A 22,288-nucleotide genomic window follows, 5' to 3' on the forward strand; every position below is an offset into this window, starting at 1 on the left:
ATTTATTGATACAATACATAAGAGGAGTTAAATGAAATCCTTCGACATTTCATCGAAATGATTCTGACGATAGTTGAAAGCAAGACAACTTAATCCAATTACACTTATGGGTTATGACCTTCCAATAAGTTTTTCCTGCTGACGCCAGATTAAGGAATAGCTAATGCTAATTAAGCAACGAGGGAATTACTTTCCTTATTGAAAACAGCTAACAATTGTAACAACATGGTGTAAGTAATACATTTCCTAGGTCGAAAGCTTAATCACCATGGCAACGTGAAACCGCCAGCGACAAGTTGGCGGTGCAACCCACTGTTTTCGGTTTTAATAAACACTTCGGGCGTAAAACGTGTGTCTGAAAGTATGATATCAGGATTTGCTTGGTAAATGTTTCAAAAAGAACAACAAAAGACTCTTAGATCTTATCAACAAATTTGACTGGCAATTAAAATGTATTTTACACATTTCGACACGTTTGCGAAGCAAGATTTTCTCAAGCAATATTTAAGACACATTAACGTGATTATCCTACAGAAATTTTAAGTTATGACACAGGGGGACAACGGTAGCAAAATTTAGAAACAAAGCACGGTGTTTTCAAGCATCAAACAAAACGGGATATTTAACATTTTGGGTGCGTATAAGTATAATATGTGTTTTTTAATTTTTTTAAGTCGAATGTTTTTCTTTGAGTTTATGAGAGATAATAACCTAAATAAGCACTACCAACAAGAATAATGCACGATGCACAAATTTGCTTGAGTATATTTGGTGCTGATTTTAAATAAGAACATAATAAATTCACAGTTGAATTTCTAACAAAGTTACTTCTACAATCAACATTGGTTTAAAATTTCCAACCTTGCTTTTTTGCTAGCCTTCATATTTTTCAAAACGGAAATACCATTTCTACGGGTGCACTAGTGAACGCCAAACATAATACAGTGAAAACCCAATTTTACGTTTCTCAAGAGACTGGGTTAAAAAAAACATAAAATGCGAGAAAACGTAAAATATGGTGAAAAACAGAGTAAAAAAAAAAAAAAAAGAAAAAGAAAAAAAAAACGAAAGGCAGTTCAGATGACTCTTTCAAAAGATATAATATCTGTATTTTACGAAAAGAACAGTGTTGTAAATTTTTTTTAAGATCACTTTAACACATTTAGCTGTAAAAACTGGGGTGGTAGGTTGAAAATGGTCCGCAATAGTTTTATTATTTTTCCGTCATCGTCATTGCGTTCAAAATGAATGTAGCATCTTCCAGGATTGAAATGCTTAGCGATTTTTTCCCCTGGTCTCAATGAGAAGGAAAATCATCTTCCATTATTAGTAAGTTCTTCAATGCAATATTGAAACAACGAACTGTGACCTTCGGTTCTTCTTTTTCCTCACACTGACGTCACACGTGACCTATGTTATTTTCGATAGTGAGTGACCAAAGCTTTTTTTGCATTTTAATGTGATTTCTGAACAAAACAAAAGGTTTTAAACTGTCCAAAAATGTATCCTCAAACAATGTGAAGAAAGAAGAAACCAGTTTCAGAAGACAACAATCTGAAATGCATAACCCTTTTCTTAGATGAATTTTCAACAACGTGGATTAACTTTGAAATAGCACAAAATAAAAAATGTTGTTTATTTTAGAACATTTTTTTCTTTTTTTTTTACTTCCAGGAGAAACGTAAAATGCGGGAAATTCAATAAATAACAAACTTGTAATCCCGGTTAAATTAGCATTAGTAGTATACGGAAAAACCAGGACCTAATGGGGAAAAAACATAAAATGAGGGGGAAACGTAGATTCGGGGTTTCACTATATATATTCAACAATTCTGCATGAGTTTGTTTATGAAAATGCTCTAACAACTTCACCCAACGACTTTCGAGTGATGCATTTCCAATGTTCCGTTCTGCCACTCAAGAAAACGGGTCACTTCAGCATTTGCAGGGACAACGGGACATGTAAATTCTAAGCATAACTTTATTCGATTAAAACAGCAAACCTGAGAGATACACATTTATGCTATACAAGATGTAATGACTATAAATCTTACAATATTAATAAACATTTTTATTTGCACTGCGAAAAGTACGATACAATTTCTTCAAAACTTATGGTCGCTTTTACTTGCGAAAGAAAATTCCGTAGTTGAGACAGTGAGAAGCAAAGGGATGTCAGTGGACATTTTCAAGTTTTGAGTAAAACGCGTTTGAAGATAACGTCCTAGGTAAGTTTTCATTGAATTTTTTTTTTCGAAATCATACTGTACAACAGCACCTACCAGGGCTACTAGTATTATTTCTTGCCTCAAGACAGAGGAGAGGTCCCCCTACTATTTGTACTAGTTTTCTCGAAATATTTAATTTTGCCACTTATATCCCTTTGCTTCTCACTGCCCCAGTTGTATTAGTAAAATGTTTTCAACAACGCCCATGTATTAAATTAGCTTTACGATAAAAAATATTTATGAGTCAAAGGCATTAATTGGTGTTATGTTGGAAACTTAGCTTCATTACCGCATCTTTTTTACAACTTTATTTTTTGTAACCGCCCATTTTAAGAAGTCGAGTAAAAAATTGCATTGCCTCAAAAACGAAGTGGTTTCGGCACACATTTTTAGAAACAAAAATTAACTTTCAGTATTCTGTTTTGGATTTCATCAATTGCGTAATAAACGTTTTTTTTTTTCAAACTAAACCAACTATGTTGCTTCTGAAAACGCGGAATTTATTGAACTTGTTTCAAAAGTATTCTTCATAAAATACTAAAAAATGATAAGAAAATTTATCGTACGCAAAGAAATCAGAAATGACGGTTAAAAAATAAGTAAACAAAAAATTGCATCGAACGATCAGTTTTTGCAATTCAAAATCAACAGAAGGATATATCATGAAGACATAAATTTCCAGAAATAAAAGAAGATGCTTGAAAAGTTGACAAGTTTTCTTTATGTTTAAACGTTCATGGCAAGAAAAGAAAAACAGTGAAATAGGACATTTGCATGATGATAATAGTACGTTAAGGTAAAATGCGATGATAATCAACTTAGCGGGCACCTCTTTTGGAGCTTCTTTTGCAAAATTTCTAACTGCTTAAGAAGAAATATTTTCCCCTACTATTTAAACTTGGAAATGATATTGAAACTCTTTAAGTGAATTTGATTTTCGCAAAATGGTATTTTATTTGAACTACAATAACATAGCGACGAATCTAAAGAAATGTTGTGAAGTACGTAATGATACGGTTTTCCTATCCTAGCTCTTATTAGAATCATTATCATCAATGTGATAATGGTGTTGTCATGTTGATGCGTGTATACTACACAAGAAAAACGAGCAATTGAAAAGAGGAATTTGTTTCGGCGCATGATATAGCAAATGGATTTTTAAAAAAAATCTTTTAGGGGAAGTTATACTAGCAAAGTTTTTTCTGAAATATAAGCTGCAGATTGAGAAAAAAAAAATCGCTTTGAGTTCAAGACAAAAAAAAAAAAAAATGTTGCAACAGATACAGTTTAAACTACGCTGAAGCATTACGCCAATCTTCTTTGTGATTTATACAACTGAAATTTTGGGTCCTGAATTGTGATGAGGATAAAAGTATAAGAGTAAAAAATTATGGCACGTGGGTCAAGCTAGTCCAATAATGTATAAAAATGAGTTTTCTCATAAAGAGTCAGTAAGAGTAATTTTTACTTGATATTTTAGTTTCTCAATAGCCATCAATTCCAGTTCATTAACACACCAGGTGCATTTCGCAGTAGAGGTATTTTTACATTACTGTGTTAAATTTAAATCTACCTTTGAGTCCTTCCATAGATTGATAGTTACATTCAATATCATTAATGCTAAAGTGAAAGTATCATACTAACAATATTAAAACCACAAATTTGCAACAATTGTAAAAGTGTGTTTTTTTTTTTTTTTTTTTTTTTTTGTAAATTTGTGTTTATTTTCGTTCTTGATTTAATTTTCACTTTTTAGTACAGAAGTACCAATATTGTTCTGAAGTACGGAAGTAATGCTCATGACTAGGTACTGTAACTAAAATCCAAGTAAACTGGTATGTTTCAACCGCGAACTAATAGGGGTGGGGGTGCGGCATTTTACACCCCAGAAGAATTGGACTTCTTATATGTATGGCACTTCTTACGATACTGCTTACTTATATTTATTTAAATAAATATACAAAAATAACTGAAAAAATTTCCACTTTAATTTGCTAAAATCTCTGAAGTGTACAAGTTTTCATGTTGGGATTACATGAAAAAAGAGTTTCTAAATAGTTATTTTTTGCAATATGGCTGTTAAGGAAACTCATTATACCCTTAATATTAAAGCGGTATTACTATTATTTTGATAAAACCTTTTATAGAGACGATCATTAAGTAATACACTCTAAAATGCATGATGTTTGAAATATTTTTAAAACTAAACTGCAAAAATAGCAAGAATGCTTATATTTAGACTTGTCTTAAATCAAGAATATCATTAGTTTGCATGCAAAAGAAAGAGCCAGGTGGTAATCTTGCTTAGCTACGTGCCTAAGTACTGTGTGGCGGCACAATGATTGATAACTAGATAGAGGGCAGACTACGAGTAGAATTTTCCGATACAGAGTTTCACATTCATTCTAAATAAATTAGAACTTGAGTGTTCCTTTAACATGTTTTTTTTTCTTTTTTTTTTTAAATACCGCTAATTTATTTATGGTTCCTGTGAATTGTATTTTTTATTGGTACTAAATTTAAGATCCAGCTAAAATGTTTGAATTTTGAAAGAAGATGGTTTTGTAGAGTACAACGCAATACATTAAATTATTAAATAAAAATGACTCCTTAATATATTAAATAAAGCACTGTGAACAAAATATCTTTTTATTTTGTTAAATGAAAAACATGTAATTATTAAAATGTGCACAGTAGATGTAAACAGATAAATCAATACAGTATAAATAAGCAATATATTAGTACAGTATAACATTTTCACCTCTTAGTTTCTTAAAATCAAACCAACTCTTTGAGGGTCTTTCTAACTGAAAAACGTCTTTTTGACTAGATATGAGATACAATAGGAATGCTGCTGTTAGAAATATTAAACAAAATACATTTTATTTCTCATGAAACTTAGTTTTTATTTAGAATTATAATAAAAAAATTAGCGCGACGCAACAAGGATTTTTTCCCCCATAAAAGTATTATATAAACATCACTTAATATGAGCTTAATTTGTTTGGAATAGAAAAAATCCGAGTACATAAGAGTTAAATGATTAGTTCTCCTACTATACAGAAAATAAAAAAAAGAAAGAAAAACAGAAACAATTTTGAAGCTAAATCAAGCGGGTTGAATGGTTTGCAATAAAGGTTTGTTCAAATAAATTGTGGTCTTATTTTTCTGGAAAAGTTTTTTTTTTTAATCAGAAAACTTCCACAACTTTTCGAAAATAAATAAGTGAATAAAAATAAGAACTTCCTACTAGTCTATTATATAAAGAATATATTGACTTTATGAGTTATAATTTGCATGGTTCATTACAAGGTTCATCATAAATTTTGAGCTCGGTTATTAGCATAATGTAGCACAAGTGCCTAAATGACATCAAAGATAACATCATTTTGAAGCCACTTGGCATTCGGCCTCTGAATTCAACGACATCAAGACAAGTTCACTGCACTATATGCTGACCGATTTGGGACGGTCTACATGAAACATTTGGAGAACGTCCAATAAAGATACTGTAAATTGAATAGTAGCGGTATAATAAAAGTGGAAAAGTTCACAGAACTTTCAAAGCTCTAACAAATTTATTGGCATTAACTTTTACGGCATGTAAAACTAGCTGCCGTCTGAAATAATCGCTTTGGAATTGAATCGAGGGGAGACATTTGCGTTGCACATATATTTTAAGTTCAAATGTCCATAAATTAGCAATACAGTCGATCTGGTTTATAATGAGCCCTGATTTAACGGGGAATTCAGGAATATTTGGTTAGTTCAATGTTAAGTCTATGGGAACAGAACTCGCTTTAAACGAAAAAAAAAAAAAAAAAAAAAAAACCTGCTTAAAGCGAGCAATATTTTTTATTCATAAAATGTCTATTGACTTAAAAAAAAGTCATGCTTCATTAATCCTTAGAACAAATGATGACTGCATTTTTTTCAATGTGCTGAGTAGAAAAGCATTTAAAAATTCATATATTTGTCGACCTCAATGTTATAACTTCTGGGGTACTTATTTCCAAAGATAGTATATATATAAGAAACACTATCATATACTGTATTTGTAACCTGGACAATTAAACCAAAATGAACTCCAATACTCAGATCAATAGGCGCCATAGGATTATAATTGTGGAGGATTAGCGGTAGGTCAATTTTTCTGTTTTTTGAATTTCATTGTTATACGTTCTTTCTTTTGATATTGAGTTCAATTGTGAATTTTGTTTTCTTGTAGTTTAAATATTGTTCTATTTATCTTTATATAAATCTTGTATTTTTGGTTTGTTAATATTCATTGTTCTTACTTCTTGTCTTGCTGATCTCCTGGACTTTCAGTACCCCCATTAGCTTGTTTTGTGAGATATCGGGGACTAATGCTGTTTTTTTATGCAAATTTTGCAAGCAGCACTCACGAAACATCTCATGGTTTTCCCCTACCCTTGGGGAGTACCCCCTGATGAGGCCCCAGGGTATTTTGGGATTTTGTCAATTTTTCGTTCTTTAAAAAAATTTTGTTCTTTGTTGTTCAATCCTTATATTGCTATCAAATATATATATATATATATATATATATATATATATATATATAATTCAACTATTTTCGTAGCAAAATATATTTGATTTACTGATTTTCTACATGAGTAATTGATACATTAATAAGAATGTAATTAAAATTTACAGGCAGCGCCGTGAAAATCAAACATCCCTATGCCGTGAGAATTAAATATTGTTCAAGACAACCAATCCGTCGAGAAAATGCACTGTTCACGTCAAAGCCACGTGACCAGTGACGTGTCGCTCGGCTGACGCAAGTTGGATTACGTAGCCACACAACGCATGAAATTTAAAGTTTCTCAGATTTCTCCGAGATCCCTCATCAGATCCAGTCAAAATTACCATGGGACCTCTGCAAAATATAAAATTTCAAACAAAAAAAGAATTTTACAAATCGGTCCAGGCGCCTTGGAGAAATCAGAGAACGTACATAAAAAGCCGCAGACAAATTCATAACCTCCCTTTGAAGTCGGTTAAAAATGACCGACTGCCACTCATGGAATTTTAAAACCTCCGATTCCTTTACACCAAAATCAGTCCGACTCCCAACACCCTGATCTTTTGTATCTACAGAGAAACTTCATTTAAACATCAAAAACTAACATCAAATAAATATAAAAAAAATCCTATCAATAGAAAGACACAAAACAAGAATTTTTTTTAGCAATTTATGATTTGTAATCTTCGAACAAATGAGGGAAAAAAACTTTCACGAGTGCTGTTTTTTGTCTTCAAAATGCTTTATAAATCGAAAGATATCTTTTTCTGTAACTTACCAGAACTTTAATATTTACTTCAATTAATGGATGAATACAGAAGATAAGATATATTTTGAGCTGACGTGGGGTAATAAAAGAAATCTACAGAGAATCAAATCATCAACAAATTTATTGCTCTCTGTTCAATCACTTTATTGATAATGCCAGTCTTTATGAGAAAAGTGAACGAATTTTCTTTCATAAATGGAGATGTGGTGAAACAAGAAAAATGTGGCGTTTCCCATCTGATAGCCGCTTTACTGATAAATTCAACATTTGTATTTGTATGAAAGAATTTTGGTAATGGTGGTTTATATCCTAGATTTTCTTTGTTCCATTTTAAATTGAATTGTTTTGTCTTTTTCCTTTCGCTGTACTACACGTAAATTCTATGAAGTATATTCAATTAGGCAATAGATTAAATGAATGAATTACCAATGTTTTGAAGCACAAAACTAATTTTCAATTTTTGTGCATCAAAACGTTAGTAATTAATTCCTTTAATTTTCAAGCACAAAGGTATTTATTTGTTACTTAGGAAATAGATTGTTTCATTTGCAATTAGATTATGTATTCAATATCTTTTAGTTAAAAACTTATTATAAACTGGAAAATAGCAAAACTATAAAATAACTAAATTGTAGACTCATTTCTTGTTGGTGTTCAGTCCTGAACTAACCAGCCATATCTCGTGCTTAAATGTTTACTCAGGCAAAGGTGTTCTTTGTTACTGCGAAACAAGTGTATGAATTTTTCAATGAAAAATATCCTTTAAATTGTGTTATATTTCTTCTACAAAAGAGTTACCTTTGTAAACTAAGTTATGTTATGTGTTTTGTAAACACTTGATTCAAACGAACAAGGAAGTGTAAAAGTTAAGCAAGATATGCATCAAAAATTGTTAAGTTGAATACCACAATGAATAACGAATAAATACCTTTGTGCTGAAAATTTAAATAATCCATTATCCAACATATTGAAGCATTAAACATGCAAATTATTGCAGACACGTGTTTCGGTGTTACAAGGAACACCTTTTTCAATGCAAAGAAGTGTGAGCTTCTGGTTGAAAAGTCAATTCTAATTTGTCTATCCTTCACTCTGTTTTTTTTTTCCCCCGCATTCCTCCATTTGATACATTGCTACCAGACAGAGTTTTTCCCGCTAGTAAAATTATTGCTAATTTATTCAGATTGGTTTCATTTTTGGACTACAGTGAAACCGGTGTAAGTTGACCACCTGCGGTGCACTACTTTAGTGGTCAACTTAAACAGGTGGTCCACCTACAAAGGTTGACTTATATGATAAGGGCTAATTCCGTGCCTGAAAAATGCGGTCAACTTAGACAGGTGGTCAACTTACAAGAGTGGTCAACTTCAGAGGTTTTACTGTATTTGCATTGTTTATGGGCTTTCTTGGTAATTTTTTACCTAACGGTTTTTTTTCTGATGGAATTATATGATAAATTTGTCATTTTATCTTTTTTTGTTTTGTTTAATTTCTGATTTTTGGTATTTACACTATCTCCTGTTCCAACGTGTTTGCTTTTCTCGGATGACTTTTCATCCAGAAGCTCACACTTCTTTGCATTAAAAAAGGCGTTCCTTGTAACACCGATACACGTGTCTGCAATAATTTGCATGTTTTGTGCTTCAATACGTTGGATAATTGATTATTTTAACCACAATGAATGATCACAAATAAAGGGGGGAAAATTTACTAAAGTCAAAATATATAAAATATGCAGGTGTTTCAACGTACAAGGAACACCATTTTCAACGGAGAAAAAGTTTTTAGCTACTGGCTCTTAGGTCAGTACAGTGGCCACCGCTTATATGAATCACGTTTGTTCAAAACAATTTTGATTCCATAAAAGCGGCTGATACAATAAAGCAGGATTTCGTTCTATTTTTGACGATTTGATTCATTAAAGCGGTTGATTCAATTAACCACTTCAGGGTTTTATTCTCAGCGTAAACTAAATACGCAAGTCAGTACAATAAAGCTAAAGTAAAATAGATGACAAAAATGCTAGAGAAGAAAGGATGAAAAATTTGCAGATGCTGCTATTTATCCCTCAGGGCAGAATATGAGTTGATATTTAGCACGTTAGCTACCACGCACATTTATGAGGAAATCCCGGGCAAGCCACGCACATAATTTGAACGTACGTGAAAGACAACAGATTTTTGTTCTAATTATTTCAACAAAATACGTTTACGTTTTTGAAAAGTAATATTTAAGAACAATACTGATTTAATCTAAAATTACTAACAGTGCAATTTTACTGTTTCATATCACTTTTTCTACTGTCAGTCAATGCTAATCATCGGTAACTGACGAGGCGGCTAATTTGTTAACTGGCTGAAACTCATCTTGGCATTAAAAAGGAAAGTCGAATTTGGAAAGTAACGTGGTACCAATCCAATATAATTAAATATCAATAACCCTTTCACATGCAAAAATTACTCCTTATTTATTATTATTATTGTTAAAGCAAACGAATTCAAATACTTAACAAAAACGAATGAATGAGGGGAGGGAGTGAAATTCCAGTTTATCACCGAAGTTTGTGTAAAATTAAATAAGTTCAATGTGCTACATCATTTAATAACGGAAACCTCGACAAGTCTGAAACTCATTTAGAAACTAAAGTGACATCCAATACGAAAATTAAAGGCAAAACAATAAAGGAAAACGATTATTACATACATGTGCTAAGTGGGCAATTTCCTTCTCAATCAGTCTAATGTCATAAAATTACTTCCAAACAATCCTTAGTTTTACACTTAAGACGACGCTCTAAAACAAGAGTCCATTTATACAATTCTCAGAATTGGGTTTGGAGTGTTGCCAAATTTAGGAAAGGCAGTGAACTTTACTTGTATTTTTCATTCTTTTGCCCGTCCCTTTCAAAAAAACCTTATTAATAACCATTTATGTCAAGGAAACGGATTTTTACAATAAATCTCGGGTTTGCAGATGTTATCCAGGGGTGAGAAAAAAATGAAAGAAAATAAAAGAATCACCAATAACACCAACTTCTGCAGTTTCTTTCAATTTTTTTTATTTTATTATTTTTTTTTGTTACGACGTGCGTTGGGGCGTGATTCATGCAATTAAGAACAAGATTAAGTATAGATGAGCCAAAAATGTTATTTCTTTCATTGCATGGGAAAAAGAAAAACTATAAACCGGAAGCAAAAGTCATTTGGGGGAGTAAAAACAACTTTTTAATGTGCTAAATGAATTGTAAATTATCACTGCTCGTGAGGCCCCCTCTCGGTTGTTAAGATATTGTTTTAAAATTTGGAAGTAAATTGATTAGAAACAGAGATAAGGAGCATTTTTGGACGCATTTATCGTTGCCATAATTGAAAATGCAGGAATGTTAATTGTTTTCATTGAATAAAATTTTGCGCATTATTTATGAAGTTTTCTTTACTTTAATTTCTTTTATTCAATATCTTTCCAGTTCAAATGACTGCATTCATTAAGAAAGTTTCCTGGTATTGAACATTTGTAATTGAGTTCCGAACTAAGAATTTTTTAAATGTTTTTATTTGTGAATGCCTTTAGTACTTCCCCCTAAAACACAAACTGTGCTACACTGTGCAAAATCTGTTTTGCTTGCAAATACTTTTCAAACTTACCGGAGAAATAGTAAACCAATTACATTTTATTCCCCATTACAAATTACACATGTTGGTATGCAGCGGAAAATGTCTGCACAAATCTTGATACATTCATTAAAAATTTCAGAGTTGCGTTTATTACGTTTCAAGTATGCTAAAAATTTTAAATCAAAAAAGTACTTTTTTCAATCGCCTAATATATCATTGCAAAAATATTATAGTTAAACAAAACTGAACTTTTTCTGAAGCTTTGGAAGTAACCCTTGAGACAATATTGTTTCAAAGACAGTAAACTTAAAAAGTAAAGTAAGAGTTTTATTCCGCACATTTATAAAGCATAACAGTATACTTCAAAACCCATAAATCAAAAATATATATTTACAACCTAATAGAAATCGCTTCTTTACCAAACTTTACAAACATTTTTATTCCATAAAACGGATTTCTTATTTCCAAAAAAAAAGTTTTACTTCTGCTCATTCTTCAACTAAAAAATACTCCGAACGCAAGCTTTACCCTTCCGAAAAAACTTATCGTTGAAAATCGTGACACATCAGCACTTCTTTTTTCCTGGCTAGCGTTTGTGGAAGGCGAACAAAACCTAAAAGCAGCGTACTGTCCCCTCGAATGCAGTGATATAATAAATGATACCAAGTTGTGTCAACTCTGAAATTCATCGCCTTTTCAGATCATCTATCTTCAACCGCAGCTTTTGTTTTGGCACTCTCTCGAAGCACACGGAAAGTATATCTCCCCCAAAACATCGGTAACCGTGATGCATTAGTTCTTGTTTCGTTTACTTCTGCTACGGGTTACTCAGTTATTGTGATGCCAATACCACTTCCCAAATAGTTTTGCAGTTCTGATGAATATCAGGGGTGCCCACCTAGCGGGGGGGGGGGGGGAGTCATGGCGCAGAATGCGCCATTTTTAAATTTCAGGGGGGGTCTTATTTTGGGGGATTTTGCTTTTGGGGGGGTGTCCGCGATAGAGGGGAGGGGTGCGCTTTTGCACTTAGGGGGGCACCCCTGTGAATGTATGCATTGTTTGTTGCTAACTAACACCAGGAGGTCACTGTGATCTCCCAAAAATTTCCTTATTCGGCAATTTGTGTCTGACGATTTGGCAAAATCATCATCATTCGGCGAAAGGTGGAGTCCCATTCGACAAAATTATCGTAATTCGGCAAAACTTGGAGTTCCATTTGGCTCATTCTCTAAAAACATACGGACAGGGGTGCCCCGATGGGAGGTCACTGACAATCCACCGAATCCTGAGTTAAACACTAATTTAACAAAACGCGAAATTAGTCTTTAAAACTAAACCTAGGGTTAGGTAGTAGTTTATAGGAGGCACTGAGTTCAAAAGGTGATTAAAAATTAAGAGATCGTATATAATTAGTTAGGTTTTAAAACAGTTTTTATGTAGTAATTAAAATCAGTGTTTATTTTATAATTGGGTGTTTATTTTAGCTGATTTTTTTACTGGAATTGTAAAATAATATTTACAGGTTTGGGTACGAAGTCGTATGTAATTACGTTTTGCTTTTTAGTTGCTCTTTGTTTTTTGAAGTCTGTTCTTTTTTTTGATTTAAAAATAATTAAAATATCCATCTACCCTCTTAATCTTTTATGGACCATGAAACATAGGAGGCAGTGAGAAGCAAAGGGATGCAAGTGGACATTCTCAAGTTTTGAGTAAAACGTGTCTAAAGTTCAGATCCTAGGTAGGTTTTTTATTGAAAACTTTTTCTACATTATGCTGTATAGTAGCACCTACCAAGGCTATTAATACAATCTTTTGCCCCATATAATAGAAGAAGTTTACCTACCATTTGTACTGGTTATCTTGATTTTTTTTTTTTAATTTTTGGCACTTACATCCCTTTGCTTCTCACCGCCTTATATGTGTCCCTTAAGTTCAAAGTTTATTTTATAAGCTATCGAATGCTAATAATTTATAAATTATATTCTTCTGTGTTATTGAGAGATCAGAATTTTAATATTAGCACAATATATATATATATATATATATAATAATAATAAAAGTGAAAAATATTGAAACGACCACACTAAGAGCCCATAGATGCGCAACGCAGCAAAACTAAAAAGCAAAGTAAATATAAAATTAAGCAAACAGAATTACAAATATTAAACAAATTATAAATAACAAAAGATGATAAAAAGGAAAAATGCAAACAGCTATTAGGTAGGAATAGATAAAGAGTGAATCCAGAGCTCATCAGCCGTGGAGGACCATAATTAATGAATCCTCCACGGCTGATGAGCTCTGGATTCACTCTTTATCTATTCCTACCTAATAGCTGTTTGCATTTTTCCTTTTTATCATCTTTTGTTATTTATAATTTGTTTAATATTTGTAATTCTGTTTGCTTAATTATATATATATATATATATATATATATATAGTTCAAAAATCCTTTAAAATCATTGCAAATGTTTTCAACACATCTTCACATCAGAATCTCTTCTGCTATCTAATGCTTCTATTCAAGATTACATTTTAATTAAAGATTAAATATAGGTAACGTCAATAATTATCAAAACATTTTTGAATTGAATATTGAACTAATCAGATATTTTAAAATAGTTGAAACATTGTATCTGTAATGAGTCATATGTCCCATTCATTTACAAAAAAAAACCTACCGATCCAATCTTCACAAAACTTGACATACATATTATTTACGTCACTAATTTACAGTTAGTTCTATGTGTTGAAAAATTCCCATACTCGACCCCAAAATTAAAGGGTTAAAAATTAGCGTGCCTTTTTAGAGATCCAACAGCATGCGCTGACGTTCTGATCAATAGCAAACGCTTCAACTATCTACACAAGTGACGTTAGCTAGTCAAAGAAATTAGAGAAGCACTTCTCTTACAACGTTACAGCCAGAATCAATTTGTAACCAAACATAATTGGGTTTCCACCCTAGAAATCGAAAAGCAATTAAAAGAAACAAATAGCACTCCAGGAAAAACAGCGTGTTTATATGATCCCAACGTATATGTATTACAAATAAGGCTTCAGTAAATAGATTTTTCCAACTTGAAATGCCACAAACTTAGTGAACAACGCAGAGAACAACGCTAATTGCGTTTCACCGAAAGCTTCAAAGGCTCCAATTATTGGTGGATTATGTTAAAAGCTAGACCAGAGCGCTTTTCTGTTTTTGACGAGGATTATTCAACTTCCGCGCTTATTTTCTTCAAAAGAAAATATTACAGATACTGTATAAAACTGGAACATCATTAAACCAGTTTATAGTTCCGAATTTCTATTTCAAAAAATAGAGCTTTGAGGATCATAAACCAGAATTTTATGAGTGTTATTTACACACAGACAGAAAAGCTTTTCCGATTGCGTTAAAAGTTGTTTAATTAAGCCACGACAGTTCATTTTTGAATGTACTTTCATAAAATTAACGGAAAAAGAATTATGTTTCGAAGCAAAAATGCATTCAGAGCTCAATAAATGGATGCAAAGCTTTGTTTAAGAAATAACAAAGTTACATATTCAATTTAGAGATTCAAAGAATACATAATTTTACACCATCGAATCATAAAATAAGATAGTATCTTATTTGTTGTTGCGTTAAATGTTTCCTTGCATTTGTTCGCTAGATTTCAGTTTCTGTAATAAATCTAAATTTAAATACCTTCAAATGTCAGTTGCATTTAATTGAACGTAAATAATAATTTACAGTTAAAAATAATTAACCATTCGTTTTTGGTGGAGAGTTATCTTCAACCACAGCCATAAAACTATTCATTCAAGCTGTCTTACATCTAATGGACATTATTTTATTGAAAATAAATTATTCGATTATTTTAGAGATGTTTTTTTGAACATATTAATTACACATATGAGTTTGATTTTCTCAAAAACGATTGCTTGTGCGTCTATCACATGGGAGGATTAAACTCTTCAATTCATCTGTAATGAACTTGGGCGATGTCTTACTACAGTTCTAACCATAACTTCCAGCTGGGAATCATTTATTAATCACAAATATGCGTGACCTACTTTCAGTTTATTAAATCTTGATAGAGACGTGTATCGTCATCAACAGATTCATTTTAAATTTTAGTTTTTTGTTCTTTCTCAAAGCAAAGATTACATACCCAAAAAGATTAATACCTGATTTTGTAATTCCTTCATTATTCAGGGATTTTCAACCTTTTTCACCCAACATGTTCTTTATGTGCATCGTGAACTATGATGATAATAAAACTTGAATTTTATTAAAATGTGTTATATTGGTTTAAAGTTTTAACTGTCAAACTGGCAAAGTTTAATCACATCTTTAAAGTTTAAATAAAAAACGAGACATTTTATTTCATTGAGGGTTTTATTACAAACCTTTTTTCCTCCAGACTTAAAATTAAAAAAAAAAAAAAGTCCCAATTAGTAGAAATGATATGCTCTTTTTTTTTTCAAATAGTACACCAACGTTTGGTTCCAGCTTAGTTAAACACAGCCACAAATTAGCTTCAACATTAAGCTTGTTTCTATAGCTGCTCTCTAAGAAGTCGAAAATCCTTTTCGGCGGAGCTAATTCATCGTAAATTTCCAGATGGTACTTCTCAGCAATGTCTGTCTGTTATTTGAATTTTTTTCAATATCAGTCCAGTATTTAATAAACAAAGTGCATTGCAATATTTTTTTCCATTGCAGTGTAACACGATATTACTTACCTTTGTCACAAAACACTATCCACATATTTTTGAATAATTTTTGGTCATTACCCGTCGGCCTCTTACAAATGTTCGCGTATCCCCAATTAAGAATCTCTTCTTTAAAGCAAGAGCATTTTTCTAGAAACAAATCAGCTATTTAATCGACCTTTGTTTGGATACATCTTTAGTTAACATATTCGTTGTCCCTGTTATATTCAGCCGTCTTAAGAGACAGCTTGCATGTCCCACATCAGAATTTTTTACAACTTTGATAGAATTTCAATTTTTACCGAGTAGTTAAAAATTGTAGTAGTAAAAAATTCTCTCACATTGCTTGGATAGTTTTGCTTATTTAAAAAACTTAATTAAACAAGAAGTTGTGGATTAGCATAGTGGCTTCGGTTTAATTTGCTGTTTAATTAATATTCATCTTGCAGCTCAATTAATAATATTTTGTGACTTGGAATGACCTTTAAGAATTTCAAAAAAGATCTCGATTTTCTGTTGTGTTCGAAATCGAGCTTATTATTCTTAAAAAAATTTAAACAATAATAATAATAATAAATATATAAATTAATGAAAAAAAAAAAACATCTTTTTAATCATTTGTGTTTCGTTTTTCCGAAAAGATTTGTTGATCATACCGTTATTTAGGTTTCATAATCTTTTTAAATCAAGCAATAATGGTAGTTTCTGTAAAAATATAGTCAATAAAAAGATTATAATTGTTTTCCTAAAATTTCATTCTTTCAAAATTTTGACAACCTGCTTTAAAATAATTTCATTAGCCAGCGCAAATATTTATACATTTTTTATGAATTTCATTTAGCATTATTAAAGAAATTTAATTCATACATTAATCTGTATTTGAAAGTTCTACTTCATGCTCAAACATACCAAGGAAATTCTCAACAACATGCTCAAACATACCAAAAGAATTCTCAAAACACAGAACTAGAAATAAAGCTTTTTACATCGAGTTTACCAGGAAAACCTACGTTTAAGCAGCCGATTATTAAAAAGTATTACTTCAAATAAAATCTGATTATTATTTTATTATTTAAATGCAATTTTAAAAACACAAATAAGAACGAGCCGCTCAGCTTCGAAGTAGAAGAAATAACTTTTAATTATTTGAATACCAACAAATCAAGATGCATTATAACGATGATTTACGCCATTTAATTGCATTAAATTTTTACATAATCCAAATGAACTGAAAGAATTAGGGAATTTTTACATCAATAAAACAGAGAAAGCGTTCGTGAGAAATATATTTTTTTAAATGTTATGCCTCCTGAGCAAACTCAAATGCAGAAATCATTTGCGATTTTATTCGTAAAAGTGATTCCCTTCCAGAACATTTGATTCAAGGCTAATTTGAGGGTTTCGCTTGGCTTCGTCATATGTATGGGCTCCATCGAAGAGGGAGACATTATTTAGAAGGCTCTACTTAAGTAAGGAATATTATTTTGAGCAATCGGGCACTAATTCTGGTTTATTTCGGAAGTGTTTCGGAAACAATGAATACAATTTTGTGGCTGATGGCATAAAAGAGAGAAATTGTATTCGTTTTCTGAGAGTTTAAATTGTTACGGATAAATTAGGAAGAATAAAGCTTTGATCTTAAATGTTGTAAATTTTCCATTGCAGTTTAATGTCAAATTTTCGGGCGAAACGAAATAAACGTTTCACTGTTTCAAGTTCGTATCTTCAGAAGTGCATTCAGTATTCCATTCGATACTGAAAGCATAGAAGAATATAATTTGATGCATTCGATGTATTTCTGTTAAATACTACAAATGAGGCAGTGAAAAGCAAAGGGATGTAAGTGACAAAATTAAAAATTTGGAGATAGCCAAATAAGTACAAATAGTAGGTGAACATCTCTGTCTTGGGGCAAGAAATAGTACTAGTAGCCCTGGTAGGTAGGTGCTGCATGATTAAGAAAAACTTTGCAATGAAAGACTTTATCTATGCCTAAGACTTTATCTTTAAACGTCTTTTACTCAAAACTAAAAATTGTCCCTTTGCTCCTCACTGCCTCAAATGCAATTAAATAAACATCTCGAATGCAATAAAGCTTCTTTGGTGATTTCTGCTTAGCGTCGCAAGGTCAAGACTTTTTCTGCATTGAAAAAATAGTTACCCGTTCGTAAAAATCATACGCATGCAACATTTTTGCAAGTTTTGTGCTTTAACCACGTTAATTTTATCTTTATAAATAAGCAGTTTCGAAGCATTAATTACCCAAAAGAGAAAATTGGATGCTTCCGAAATTTCGCACAATGCCTTCTAATGCATGAAAGAGTTATATCCGACCCTGAAATGTATGTTTCCCATCGTCATTGCGTCCTCTACCCCTCTCAGACGTTTTGAAAGCTTTAACTCAAACGCCTTGTGTTTTTAACAGAAATACTAGAACGTACTTCAATTACAAAAAATATTTTGAAACTTTCTCTCCTGTTTCGAATTCCAAGAGCAATTCTTGGAATATTGCTTGTAAGAGTGAATCAATATTGAAGTCAAAGGAAATAAAACACGTCTTAAGAATTTGGCAAAAGAAAATAATGAAGCTTACTTCTGTGTGACCAGCCCAAGCAGATGACCGTAATGGCGTCCAACCATCACTATCAGCATGATCTGGATCCGCTCCAGCTTTTAATAGCAATTCTACAATTCGAGCATGGCCTTGTCGAGCGGCTGAAAGGGGAAAAAAAGGTCAAAATTAAACGTTTGTTATCTTTAATGATGAGTAAAATGATATACAATATTACAATCATTTATCAGAAAATGAAGCACAAGAGTTGGCAAACCACGGGAAGGAGGATTCATCTTTGTCTCTGACTAAAATTAAATTTGAAGTTCTGTCTAAATATTGCCTACTGCATACAGTTTTTTACTTTTCCTAATTGCTTCATTTGATGTGTTTCCCGAATTATTGTACACATGCATCGAAGAATTAGTGTAACTACTTGCGTATCCTTTTGGGATTGCTTAGTAATGAAAGAACTGAATGAGGGATGTCGCTCCCCCTCCCCTTTCTTCCTCTTCAACTAAACCAGATAACTAAAAAGAACCACATACAGGCCAAATGCTCAAAATGTCGGGATTTTTTTTTTAATCGAAAATTTGTTTTCTCATAGAGTACAAAAAGTCTAGAACTACACTTGTGGGACAGACCACAGCCGTTGATAGTGAGGAAACACAAAAACAGTATTTAACAAGGTCAAGAATAGCAAATTTTTATATCTTTGCTTAAAAAGAGAACTTTGACATAGCGAAAAAGGCTGATATCCTAGAAGCATTAGAAAATCCGATTTGGAATCAGAGCCAACAATAGATTTCTAAAATATGAAAATTAGTTTGCTTAAAAGAAAACTTTTGTGTCTGTTTAGAGTAGTTACTTCCTTAAAAGGCAGGTTCGCCAATATTCTATAATAACATTTTTGCATGATTGATGCCCTATTTTACTTTATCATGAAATAAAATGGGTCAAAACCATTGTGACTAATCGTTGTTCATTTAAAATTTTAAAATGTAGTTGAATTACATCAATATGTTCAGGATGAATCTATATATTTTGTCAAACTATAATTAAAGTCAAACATGAAACAAAATGACGATTTTGTTGCTATATACCTTCTGATGTGAAAATAGGTCAAAAATGACCCATTTTACTCCAAGCTACCCAACCTAACGCACTGAGGAAGAAAAAAAAAACAGAAAATTGACAACTGTTGATTATACATGAATCGCTTTCTGTTAAAAGGGCGTAAGTCAACACTGTTGGTAAGATTACTAACGTCCTTTCAACAAAAACTGATTCACATAAAGAGTAATCATTCGTTTGGACAGTGCTTTTTGGATTTTGTAACTTTCAGGGCTCCTTTTTATGTACACACTGTAAGACCTTCCAGATTTCACAATCAGTAGAAAAGTATATTAAAACTTACATTTGATGTTGTTTTAGCATATTAATTGCCGTTGTTAAAGAATAAAAGCCACATATCTCTTGATATGGGCAAGGAAGAACATTACCTGACATTTATGACATTCAGACAATCCGTTCGGCCAGTTAACTTCTGAACATATGTTCAATCGTGCCTGATAAACATATTTCTTCAAAACTAAATACCAAATCATTTTGTCCAAAAATCGATTTTGCACTAAATTATTTTGTCCTTAAAAAAAAAAAAAAGCCCAAGCTTTCCAAGCTGAAAGTAACTTCGGCACTTAGCTGCGTACAATGTTTGATGAAGTTATTAGCTACTATCTAACTATTGCAAGTAAAGAAAAATAATTTCACTTACGCAAACTTCAGTAACAACGCATCACTTATGTAAACATAATCAACAAAATAACTCATTTATTCTGTTCACAGTTTTAATTGCAGTTGATAGCAGCACGACAAAGACCCAGTCTGTTTGTGTTAAAAGATAAAAGCCACCGTTTAATTACTCTCATCTGTCATGTCATTTTAGACAAGTCTTAAAACTTGCGCTTAATTTCGAACTAAGTTTCCCTCGACCACTAAGGAAGAATAATGTTACATGGTCTTTTAATGCAGTAAAACTCTATGGAGGATAAGATTGTGATACAACCACATCAACTTGTTTACTGTGCCTGCTCGACGTTTGCTTCAGCTATGGGATTTGATGGATAATAAATCAAGAGCACTTTAATGCCTTCCCGTCTTGGAGTTCGGTGGGGCTGTAGAGAAGTGAAATCGATTATTCTGAGTTGAAAGATTAGCGGCAAACATTAAATCATATCAGGAAATAAAATCCAGACATATAGGATACTTTGGCATGAATACACGATCGTCAAAATGACGAAGAGAAATGCTAGGCAGGAATCAAAACTTATGGGAACATATAGGAGAGTTAGAAAACGGTAGAGATTCAGAAGAAGAGTTACTTTTATAAGCCATAAAAGCAGCTTTTTAAGGGATTAAATGACATTCCCAGGACTTTAAAAAGCGGGTAATAACACAAATCTTGTTTCCCACAATAAAGTTCATTACCAAATAATTGTGGTTAGAATCAAGTGGTTAAAGATGTACTAACATACTAATAGATTCGAGAAAATGAAGGCTTTGTAAAAACACATTCAAAAATATCAAGACTGCGTGAATTTTAACTTAAAAATTTGCATTCAATTTCAACAGTTTTCTTTTTTTTAATGTTACAAAAATGCATCAAAAATTATTTGTAACTTGTTTTAAAGTAACTTTAAATGATTTCCTCAACTGTCATTAAAAATTTAGGATGGGTTCTATATATATATAATATACGGATAGATAGAGAGCATGAGTTGCATCATGTATTCATTTCGGAATTACAAGGAATCCCCTTTATCAATGCACGCTCTTTTGACATTTAAGTTTTCACTCAAATCATTTACAACCCGAAGTTCACAGTGCATTTATAAAGGAGTTAATTGTAACCATGAAATATGAATAAGCAATATTATTGTAATTTTTGTTACAAGCACGTTGGTTTGTTCACTCGTGATGTGAGGTATATTACATTGGTATTTTTACTTCAAAGTTTTTTGCCCACATTTCAATGAAAACACTTTAAAAAATAACATATGAGCAGTTTTTTGTGACCAAGTCACTTTGCGGCGACTTTTGACAAAACTTCCTTCGGAACTGAAAATTTTGTTTGAAAACAAAAAGTTTTTGTTAATTTTTATCCTGCTTCATTTTGCCGTTTAGTACCAAATTCAGTGACAAAAAAGATCCTTTCATGTTTTAATTTATTTTTTATCTTTAACTTTTGAGGGAAATCAGGCTGAAACTTAGTTTATAATTTATACGATCGCATAAGAAAAGTTATTAAAATAATTGCATCGCTTCAATATCCTCCTACAACGAATGAGTACACCAGAATCACTGTTATCGTTCGGGTGTAGCATGCTTGACATGATTAATTCCCAACCACTTCGACTATTTTAAGGGCATGTTTGGACAGCATCGTATCAAGCGGAACCAATTTAGATTGTAATTTTGGATTACCGTTTATTTCATGCAGTCTTTTTTTCCTGATAGGACCAGAAAGGCGTGGAATTGGATTTTGATGTTCTTTTGGGTGAAATGAATATCTTTTGCATCGCCTTGCGAAATAATTATGTAAAATATGTTCTTTAGGCTAGATATGTTTCGGCTGTAAAGCAAAAATACCTGCCTGGAGGTGATCAACGCAAGAACGCGAAAAATGAACCCCCAATTTATGTTAATTATTTTTGTCTTTTTTTTTAAGTACGTTCAAAATGAGGTGATTTTGTGGCAGCAGGGATGAAATTGTGTACACATAGATGGTGGCACTACTAAAAGAGATAAGATTCTGTTATTATAACAGATTGAACTGTTGAAATCTGCTGCATTCTGCCTTATCTTTCGCTTAACTTAATTT

General features: G+C 31.9%; 1 protein-coding gene across 1 annotated transcript in view; it reads right to left on the reverse strand.

The window, feature by feature from the left end:
- LOC129231744 (ankyrin repeat domain-containing protein 50-like) overlaps nucleotides 1-22,288 on the reverse strand; it is a 115,628-nt gene that overhangs the window by 52,291 nt on the left and 41,049 nt on the right. The window contains exon 2 of the mRNA XM_054866104.1: nucleotides 18,451-18,572. Within this exon, the coding sequence (XP_054722079.1) occupies nucleotides 18,451-18,572 (122 nt within the window). The remainder of the gene's footprint in view (nucleotides 1-18,450; nucleotides 18,573-22,288) is intronic.

The sequence above is a fragment of the Uloborus diversus genome, chromosome 10, assembly GCF_026930045.1.
Source record: "Uloborus diversus isolate 005 chromosome 10, Udiv.v.3.1, whole genome shotgun sequence".
Lineage (NCBI taxonomy): Eukaryota > Metazoa > Arthropoda > Arachnida > Araneae > Uloboridae > Uloborus > Uloborus diversus.